Source organism: Phocoena phocoena, chromosome 15 (genome assembly GCF_963924675.1).
Source record: "Phocoena phocoena chromosome 15, mPhoPho1.1, whole genome shotgun sequence".
Taxonomy (NCBI): Eukaryota; Metazoa; Chordata; class Mammalia; order Artiodactyla; family Phocoenidae; genus Phocoena; species Phocoena phocoena.
Genome location: NC_089233.1, coordinates 50,331,895 through 50,342,210, shown reverse-complemented (window position 1 = coordinate 50,342,210; position 10,316 = coordinate 50,331,895). Strand labels below are relative to the sequence as shown.

At 53.0% G+C, this 10,316-nt stretch overlaps 1 protein-coding gene across 1 annotated transcript in view; it reads right to left on the bottom strand.

The window, feature by feature from the left end:
• Positions 1-738: 738 nt before the first annotated feature.
• Positions 739-10,316, bottom strand: part of JAG1 (jagged canonical Notch ligand 1) — a 35,737-nt gene continuing 26,159 nt past the window's right edge. Inside the window, exons 14-26 of the mRNA XM_065893593.1 lie at positions 9,612-9,776; positions 9,018-9,131; positions 8,410-8,523; positions 8,213-8,326; positions 7,957-8,073; positions 7,443-7,470; positions 6,898-6,983; positions 5,686-5,799; positions 4,930-5,039; positions 4,616-4,849; positions 4,273-4,404; positions 3,933-4,083; positions 739-2,951 (exon numbers count right to left, since the gene is read on the bottom strand). Coding sequence (XP_065749665.1) covers positions 2,494-2,951; positions 3,933-4,083; positions 4,273-4,404; positions 4,616-4,849; positions 4,930-5,039; positions 5,686-5,799; positions 6,898-6,983; positions 7,443-7,470; positions 7,957-8,073; positions 8,213-8,326; positions 8,410-8,523; positions 9,018-9,131; positions 9,612-9,776 — 1,937 coding nt within the window. The 3' untranslated portion in view covers positions 739-2,493. The remainder of the gene's footprint in view (positions 2,952-3,932; positions 4,084-4,272; positions 4,405-4,615; positions 4,850-4,929; positions 5,040-5,685; positions 5,800-6,897; positions 6,984-7,442; positions 7,471-7,956; positions 8,074-8,212; positions 8,327-8,409; positions 8,524-9,017; positions 9,132-9,611; positions 9,777-10,316) is intronic.

Sequence of the window (10,316 nt, the reverse complement as noted above, 5' to 3'; positions counted from 1 at the left end):
GCCCATTGGGACACACCTCCTAGCCTGGTAGAAAGAGAAGCTTCCCAAGAATGAAGAAAGATAAAACATCCCCGTAGCTTTTCCTCCGCTCAGTTTGTCACTCCAGCTGGAGTTATACTATGAAGACTGGAGGGGGGTGACTGCCTGGGTGTCACAGCTCCGAGGAGGGTAAGCTATAGCTTCCTAACCAGAGGAGGGAACTCCTGGCAACTCCTCAAAGCTGCTGGAAGCTGTCCACATGCCTGTCACTGGTGGTTCATCCCTCGGTGCCGAGATGCCAGAGGCAAAGCTTCCCCCGCTCTACCCCGCCCCGCCATGTGGGGCAGGCTTGTTGGCCTCTGGCCCCAGCAGCCACGAGCAACAACCACAGCTCACCTGCCCTTTACAGGTAGGAGCAGCCCGGCTCTGGCACCCCAAGGGTGCACGGGAGGCCAGCCACTAGTGCACTTCCTAGGAGCAAGGTGGTGAGGGGCAGAAGGGCCCTCACCCCAGAAGCTTGTAACCACCACCTCCTGCGGAGACCAGCCCAGAGGCACAAGGTGCACAAAAGCCACAAGGGTGTGGTCTGCAGTGACGGCAGGACATCCACATTCATCCAAACAGCCAGGGGAAAATAAAAGAGAAAGCATCCAGTCTCCCTCCTAATCCCCCAGCATCAATTCCAAGCTATTTAAAACCCTTTTACTGCGGTGGGCGTTCCCCCCCGCAAGTGCTCAAAACAATTCAGTCCACACTGCAGGCCATTAATCCAGTGGTGTTTATTCAAGCAGTATTCACACTTGCTGTCGAATAACAAGGGCATCTAGGCCCCCAAGACGGGGCTCACAGCTCCAGCTTCACAGCAGCCCCTCGGGGTTTCGAGAATGTTACGGCTGAAAAGGCTTTCCGTTCTTGATGGGGGCCCCTGTCAAGCACAGCCTACTTCTCACACCCCAGTCACCAGGACAGACCCAGGGCGCTGGCAAAGGCACAAGGCAGAGCCAGGCAGAACTACGTAAGCTCAGAAGAGGCCACACTGGTCTGTGTTTTCGTACAAAAAAATTTAATAAATATGACTTTTCAAAATTTATTGCCAGGAACAACACATCAATGATGTATGTTTATGTTCGTATAACACTAAGAGGGCAATACAAAGGATCTTCACGGTCTTAACGGTGAACCGACGAAGTCAGTTTTTAATAAGTCTTTTTGATCTTAAATTTCGTCATAGCATTTTGATTTCCTCACTTAAGGCAGGCAGTGGACTCTGGCAAATCTAAACAGTGACCTTTCTGGACATTTTACGGTTCAAGTATTCAACTAGCTTATGAGAATACTCCCTAAATGCAGTAGATAACAACACAAAATCAAATCTACAAGTGGTTCAGTCTTACATTACGAATGGTGAAAAGAAATCAGAATTTACAAGATAAGATTGGTGTGCTTCCAGCTTCACACAATTAATCTGATATCTTTAATTATCTTCAACCACTCACGTTTTGGCTACGTTTAGTCATAGCTCAGCTTGTTCCCTTAAACTGCTCGGTAGGAGATCACCTGCCTGTCTCTTTCAAGTCTAAAGCAAAACAAAAAAAAACAAAAAAAAAACACTTGTTCTAGACTAACTCTCAAACTGCCTCAGTCGGGGTTTTAAACATCTGACGTCGTACGAAAAAAAAAAAAAAAAAACAACTCCACCAGTATTCCAGGCACAGAAGGCCATCCTATTGTCTTAAAATGAACTATTTTCAAACACCTTACTTTTGGCTTATAGGAAACACGTAATAAGAAAATAAGGTCAAAAAAATAAAGCCATACGCTTACAACGCTATCAAAAACCTTCGATTCTAAACACGTACATATAAATAAAAAGGAATGATGTCTTAAGGCTCTTGATTATTAAGTTAATAAATCAAATATACACAGTGATTAATAAAAAAGAATTATTTACAGAACTATACAAAATTCTACTTTTGACACATTTTTCCTCTTTAAATTCTTCATTTTACCAGCAACTGCTGACATCAAAGTCCCCCTCCCCCAACAACAAAATACAATAAAAAAAATAAATAATAAACTCATTTGTGATAGTTGCTGTGGTTCTGAGCTGCAAAGGCACTTTTCAAATACAGAACTACTTGGACGTCATCATAAAACCAATATACAAAAACAACTCAAGAGTCAATAAATATAAATAAAAACTATGATCCTAAGACTGCATCACCATCGGGACATCTGGCAGAAGTGGAGGCTGGAGACCTCGGGGGGCCGGGTGTTCTCCTGGGAGCCTGATCCGACAGGGGCGGGGGCCCCGGGGCCTGGTGTTTGCATAGCTGTGCGATGCAGTGCTGCCCAGCCAACCACAGAAACTACCATTGCCAGTGTAAGCCAGCTTGTCAGAACTTAAATTAACACAGGGGTTCTACGTCAAGGACAGCCTGGGACCGGAACACGACAGGACAGCTGGAGACGCTTCTGGAACCCCGGGCGCCCTCAGACTCCACCCGCCGTCTGCTATACGATGTACTCCATGCGGTTCAGGCTCTGCGCGCTCTCCAGGTCTCTGTTGTCCTGTTTGTTTGTCCAGTTCGGGTGTTTGGCCGGCGTGCCGTGGGGGGGCTTCTCCTCTCTGTCGACCAGCGTGTACGTGGCCTGCCTGGCGAAGCGGGCTTTCTGCTGGTGCTTGTCCATGTCGTCCTCTTCCACCTCCGAGTTGTGTGTCCTTATTTTGGACATTTTGGAGTTCTTGTTCTCGTAGTCCTTGATGGGGACTGTGTTGGCCCCGTGCTTCTCGATGGGGTTCTTGATCTGGTTCAGCTGCTCCCGCACGTTGTTCGTGGTGCTCTCCTCAGAGGCCGAGCGCGCGTGGCTGCCGGGCTTCCGCCGCTTGCGCACGCACCAGTAGAAGGCAGTCACCAGGCAGCAGACCCAGGCCACGGTCAGGACCGAGCTCAGCAGGGGCACCAGGAAATCTGCAAGGCAGGGGCACCCCCGTGAGCCCTGCGCCCACGGCTCCCCTGTCCTTGGTCCCTAAGAAGGGCGCATGGGGACGAGTCCCTTTCCCAACCACACATCGTCACCTCCCAGCATCCCTGGAGACCAGGCCGAGCAGCAGCCCGTAGAGGCTCCCGCCTCGGCGCGGAGCAGCATCTGGGCCGGTCACGGGGAGTCTGGCTACTTAGGCAGCTCATTAGAGGAGCCGGTTTTCAGAAGCATCAGCAAGAGGATCCCGGCATGGACGGCTCAAATGCCCCCAGTGGTCCTGCGCCCGGCAAGTCGCTTCACTAGAACGGTGATGCTCGGGGCACCCACGGGGGCCTCTGGACATCCTGCGGGGCCACCGAGCCATCTATCAAACCCGTGTCTCAGTGCTTAGGACGGCCTGTCCCCCGATACCGGAGCACAGGACAGGCTCCGCACAGACACACGCTCAAGGCACAGCCATGCTCTTCCCGGGACCCAGAGACAATGCGTGCCTGGAAGGGCGCCCGCCTGCTGGAGCACAGCTTGCAGGCAGGGGAACAAGTCAGGGCCGCCTCTGCCCTTTGCCATGTGACCTTGGTCACGTCAGCTGGCCTCTGTTTTCTCAGTTAAAAATGGGGGGTCCTTGAGTAGGGAACCGTCAAGTAACTCCCCACCCTGGAGGCTTTACTGGACGCCGGTTGTATTGGTCTTATTTTATTTTTCTTTGCGGTACACGGGCCTCTCACTGTTGGGGCCTCTCCCGTTGCGGAGCAACAGGCTCCGACGCGCAGGCTCAGCTGCCATGGCTCAAGGGCGCAGCCGCTCCGCGGCACGTGGGATCCTCCCAGACCGGGGCACGAACCCGTGTCCCCTGCATCAGCAGGCGGACTCTCAACCACTGCGCCACCAGGGAAGCCCGGTATTGGTCTTATCGATGAGACGGACGTGACAGTCCTCGCAGAAAGGGACCACTGCCCCCATCCACCTACCTGTTCTGTTCTTCAGAGGACGCCTCTGAACTCTCACTTCCGCAACGGCGGCGATCAGTGAGCTGTTCCCTTCACGTTTACTAACAAGATCTATAATTTTGTCGGTGATTTCCTTGATTGGGTTTCCATCATCCCGGATGTCTTCAGCAGACTGGAAAAGGAAGACTCATCAAACCAGAGGGTCAGGGACACTCCACAGTCACCTTCATTCAAAATTATTTGACCACACGTGTACGTCAAGCTCTCCTTCAATGTATCTGCTCATCTGGACACTGGCTAAGTGAAGTTTCTGAGCTACTTGGCAATCAAACAACTAAGCGTGCATGGGTCTCATACTCACAATGGCCACGTGTATTTCATTGTTTGCAGAAGGGGAAGGCTCGCAAGCTATGTAGATTGAATATTCAGCAGAAACATTCTTCAAAATATTCAAATTCCGCAATTGGCTGCAAATATGCTCTGTGGTGAGACCCTAGAACGAGATTTTTAAATCCAAACACACGTAAAAGAGCGGAAGGAAGAAAGGCTGCTGTTTGCTTGAAAGTGAAGCTATATTCAGAAGCTGAGCTCTGGTGTAAGACAAGAATCTAGGCTAAGGAGGAGGAGATCCGAGCTCGTGACACCCCTGCTTTAGGGCAAGCAGACACACCCCACCTCTCCAAAGCCAGCAAGGTGTTCCGTACCGGCGACATCATCTCCTTGTTGAAGGTGAACGTGATGTTGGCACAGTTGTCCTGGTAGTAGGGGTCGGAGGCACACTTGGTCTTCACGGGCTGGAGGCTGGAGGACCGGCACTCACCCACACCAGTGCAGGGGCGCACGAAGCACTGGGCGTCCAGGATGGGGATGCAGCTCTGCCCGCTGGGGCACTCACTGTGCCCTTTGTGCAGCGAGCAAGGGCGGGGGCCACACCACACCTGCAGAGACAGAGTAGAGCTCAGGAGACGCTCGTTGGCAGTTCCAGAACCAGAACGCCGGCGGCTGGGGCCACGCCTACCTTCGAGCAGGCGATCCTCCCGTCCAGGCACTGGCAGGTGTTGCAGTCGTCGTCCCACTTGGCCCCATCAGGTATCACGCTCCCCACGGTGATGCAAGATCTCCCTGAAACTGAGGTGGAGACTCATGAGTGGGAGGAGTTGCCTTTTCTGGAGACAGTTCTCCTGATTCTTCACTCCCTGCCTGTCGGGAAGTGATTACACCTGTTGCCCCTTGCCCCATGAAAACACAGTTGCTCCTACGATGGGCAAGCATCCCTCCCTCCCCAGTGGCCTTTGCACCCGGCCACGTGACCGGCTTTGGTCAGTGCAGTGCGTTGGGATGCAACGTGAGCAGAGTCTCTCCCCGGTGAGCTTGGCCCCTTGAGAGCCTACTGTTTGCCAGGGAAAGGACGTGCCCTGGATACAGTGCTGGTCCGAGGAGGATGGGGTGGCACACAGACCTGGGCACCCAAGCCGAGGCATCCATCGCTCTGCTTGTGCCTTTGTGCCCATGAGCAACACCAATACTTGTCGTACGCACGGAGATCGGGGATGGTTGTCACACAGCATAGTTGTGGCAACAGCTGGCTAAAACCAACAGCTACGCTGTTTTCACGGGACCGCCCCCCCCCTCAGGTTTCCCCTTCCCTGTGGTCCCAAGTGGATGTCCCCTCCGTGTTCTCTGAGCATAGTTCCACTCACGAACAGTCAAAACAGTGACTGCAGTGCCTGCTCAGCCCGCAGGACACACGGGCAGCTGGGCCCGGCCCACTTACCTTCCTGGCATTTAGCACCACTGTGCCCTGGGGGGCAGACACACCGGTACCCATTGATCTCATCCACACAGGTTGCCCCGAAGGCACAAGGTGAAGACTGGCATTCGTTGATGTCTAGGAAAAATGGAGTTCGAGCTTAGGCCCCAGTGGGAGGCAGCAACGTTTTTCTAAGTTTTTACTGACAAAACGTACAGATAAGCTTTCTAAGTATAAGCTTGACGCATTTTCATCACATGACCAGCACCCAAATAAAGAAACAGATCATCAGTACTCCCAAAGTCTCCAGTCACTGCCCCGCAAGGACCACCACTAGCCTGATTTCTAACAGCTGAGAATCATGGGGAAGCAGCAATTTTTAACTGAGGTTCCTTTTTCTCTGATAGTACGATTTAGAACAAGGGCCGGCAAAGATCTTGAAAAGGGTCAGCTAGTAAGTATTTTAGGCTTTGCAGGCCATGTAGTCTCCGTCATGCCTGCTCAACTCCGTGGCAGCATGAAAGCAGCCCTAGACAGTACATCAACAAGGGTGTGGCTGTGTGTCAATAAAACTTTATTTTGGCCCCCAGGCCATAATTTGCTGACTCCCGATTCAGAAACATGAAACAGATACACAGATCCCCCATCTAGTAGTTCTTGAAGTCCCAGACTTGGGGACCTCAAGGACCAGTAAAACTTTAAATACTTTAGGGACAAGAACAGAAAGTAGTACAACTAATCTATCACCCTTTTTGGCAAAAGAAAGGGCAGGTAAAAAAAAAAAGTAGGGAAAAGGCTCAAAATAAAGAATAAACTGTGAACTTCCTGAAAAACTGCATTGCCTGCCTCCATTCTGTTTAATCATTTCACCGGGGCCTGATCAAGCCCTGGAGACCACAGCCCCAGTCCCTTCTGTGGCCTTAGCTCTGTCCCCTACCAGCATGGCTGGGGCAACATCCGCTTGCCCATAATTTCATGTTAGTCACGGGGACAGGCACACTCTTTCCTTAGGACCTCAGAGTAGATTAATCACCAAATTCTGTGGCTGACGCTCTCTCCCCTAGAGCAAGGAGGGCTGTGTCCCCCAGGGAGGGGCCGGCCAGAGCCACCTTAATCCCAGCTGGAGGCAGATTACTTGTCAAGGCTACTTAGAACCATGGCCATAATTATTTTAAAGATGAAAACTCTCAGGCTGAGGGTTTGGAGTGGGAAGACCCAGTCGGAGGTGGTCCTTACTTATCCTGCAGTCGGGCCCAGCGAAGCCGGGGGCGCACTCACAGCGGTACCAGTTCTCTCCATCCACGCACGTGCCACTGTTGTAACTATGAAAGCAAAGACCCCTCGGTCACCACCAGTCCACCACTCCCCCTGCCAGTTCAAAGGTAGCCATGCCAGTTACGATCAGCGGCTCTCACCCCTGCTCACACGCACCACCGCCTGGGAGCTTTAAAAACACTGATGCCGGGGTCCCACCCCCAGAGAGTCTAATATCACGGGTCTCGGTTGCAGCCCAGGCACTGGAACTTATAAATGCTCCCCGGGTAATTCTCGGGTGCAGCCAAGGTTGAGAATCACTGCTCTAAATGAGGACACACCCTGACTAAAGTGTGGTCCACGGACCAGCAGGACCGGCATTGCCTGGGAGCCTGTCAGAGAGGAGGGATGTGTAGCAGCCCCCAGACCTCCTGCATCCGAACCTGCACTTTAAACAAGATCCCCAGGATCCCCACACGCGTCACAGCCAACAATAAAGCGCCAGCTTAAAAGGTGGCCGTGCTTACCAGGGATGAGGACTGCAGTCATTGGTATCTGCAAAGTAAAAAAAGACAACTTAACAGCGAGGCCTTCTTAGCCCTAAGTCAAAACACCAGTGATTTCCACGATACCCAGATGATAAAGCTGTCGTTAACACCGGCAGAAGGAGCTTAAGACCTCTGCTCAATTGGAACCAGGCCCACACCACACTTGGTCCCATTCACCGTGGGACACATGTACACAGGAAGAGGCCCTGGGTGGGGTGGGCAGGGGGTGTGAGAATGGATGGAGACAGGCTGCTAGTCAGACCGGAGCTGGGAACCACGACGCCATCTGTCTCCACTTATCTCCTCGGCGACTTTCTCATGCCCAGGTCAGGGCTGCATCCCATCAAGTCATTAGAACAGACCCAGGTGATGCAGAAGCAGACATCAAACAGCTCTGCTTCTGGTTTCCATTGCCAGTCCCTGGGGGTGTCAGGATGGACTCCTGCAGCCCTCAGAGTTCAAGGTGGCAAGTGGGGGGAGGGGAAACACTCACTCTGCGTACAGATGGGCCCCTCCCAGCCTTCTTTGCAGACACACGTGAAGGACTCGCCATTGACCACACAGGTGCCCCCATTGTGGCAGGGGTTAGGCAGGCAGCTACTGTTTCGGGCTATGAGACAAGAGCAGACAAGGCCACCCTCCCTGAGGATCCAGCGACAGTCTGGAGGGGCAGAAACCAGGTCCCAGGAAACAGTCATAGGCTCACATGCCCACGGCCCCTGTGAGGCCCAGGGAGGGCAGAAAGGTACCTATGTTACAGGTCGTTCCTTCCCAGCCTCCGGGACACATGCACTTGAAAGCGTCCCCCTCGTCATAGCAGGTGCCACCATTGTTGCACGTAGCCTCATCACACTGGCTGTCACCTGGAAGAGAAGATCCCGGCGTGAGCCCCTGGCCGGCCCTGCTCACGGAAGACAGGGCAGGATCCCAGCCGGCCACCACTTACGTGAGTGGCAGGTCTTGCCTTTCCACCCGTTTTTACAGTCGCAGTAAAAGTCGTTGACCAGGTCGCGACACGAGCCCCCGTTGTGGCAGGGGTTCTGGCTGCAGTCGTTAATATCTGCAATCAGAGGAGACAGCCGGCTGAAGACGCTCCCAGGCCCATCCACGCCCCGCGACGCCTAAGGACTGCATCTCTCCACCCCCAGCCCCTGCTTTCCGCGCCCACTTCAAAACCAGCAGACACACGGGGACTTAAACACGGTCACTCTTTCCCAGGAATAAAGGAGCCCCCTGACAGGCCATGGAAGTTAAAGTCAAGATGGGCAGAAAGGACAACCCAAAGAGCAAGATGATCACTTTTCTTGCAAGCGGGGATATCTACCATCCTAATTACAGGGTCTAATTCTATAAGCTCCTCCGCAGAAGTTCCTTCCCGCTGGCTGGCGTCAGCATCAACACATGCAAATAGGACACAGGCCATGCCGTCCCAGGGCAGGAACTGTCGGGGTCCAACTCCCAGATATTTCCACGAAGAAGAAAGGCTTCCCATGTGGATTCTGTCCTGCCCACACCCCCCAGAGCTGTCTGTCCCCAAAGGACCCCTGAACTCACTGGTCTCACAGTAGGCGCCCTCCCAGCCACCACTGCAGATACACTTGTAGGAGTTGACACCATCGATGCAAGTACCACCATTTTTACAGGGGTTGCTCTCACAGTCATTAATATCTGTGAAAGGAAAAACAAACAGAAACAGGTAAGTAAACGAAGGAAAAGTAATGCCACTGCCAAGCACTGTTCTACGGGTTTCCCTGCCCCTCCTGAGAAAATACACTGGGCACCTCAACATTGAACTCCGTCAGGACTGTTTCTGAATCCGGCGGGCAGTTTTATCAAGCAGGGGCCTCCAGAGAGCACCCCGTCCCTTTTATTTAATGTCTTCACACTAAGCTACTTGGAGAGAGTGGGGAGGAAACTCCTAGGCAAAGCGGACCACCCGATCTAGTAAGGTTCCAGAACATTCTAAAATAAACGTGCTGAAGACTTAAGAGGCGTCGGTGATCTCGTACGTTAAACATGACCTCAGTCTTAGATTGTAGATGGTAAACCTGGACTGATCTCTCCTGAAATGATTCCAGATGCCCCCCAGCTGGGCCGGGGCAGGGTTTGGGGGACCTCGGCCCATTCCCCGAGGATGCGGGGTCTTACTTTCATGGCAGTACGTTCCAGTGAAGCCTTTGTTACAGTCACAGGTGAATTTGCCTCCCGACTGACTCTTGCACTTCCCGTGGGGACCGCAGACATTGGAGGAAATATAGCGCACCCCTTCAGGCGTGTCATTGGAGGCCATGGCCACCGTGCAGCTGTCAATCACTGCGAGACAGACTTGGGGTCAGATCCCCGCCAGGGACCCGAAGACCCGGTGTTCCTGAACCCAGGACCCACACGCCACGCCTGCTCTCCTGGAGCCAGGCACCTTAGCCAGGCTAATGAGGGTAAGAAGCCAGCACCTCGGTGGCCAAGACTGGCAACATGCCGTGTCACGCTGTGACAGGCAAAGCCGAGACCCCAGGCGGAAAGTTTTTTTTTTTTTAGGCGTTTTCTCCCTATGGAGCCAGGAGCCCACGTGTCTGCGGGCCCTGTTCATCCTCCCTCTACTGATACATCTACCAAATTTGCTGGAAGCTGGCTAAGGAGGAGGAACAGCCTTTCCCTCGATGTAAGGGCACTTACGGCTGCAGGAACCTGGAAGCCTGAGCCATCTCACACAGCAGCCATAGGCGGCCGTTTAAATTTAAGTGAATGAAAAGTAAGTAAATCAGGGCTTCTAGTTGCCCTGGTCACACACTAAACGTTCCGGGCCACACGTGTCCCGAGGCTACTGTACCTGACGGTGCAGATATCACCGTGGCA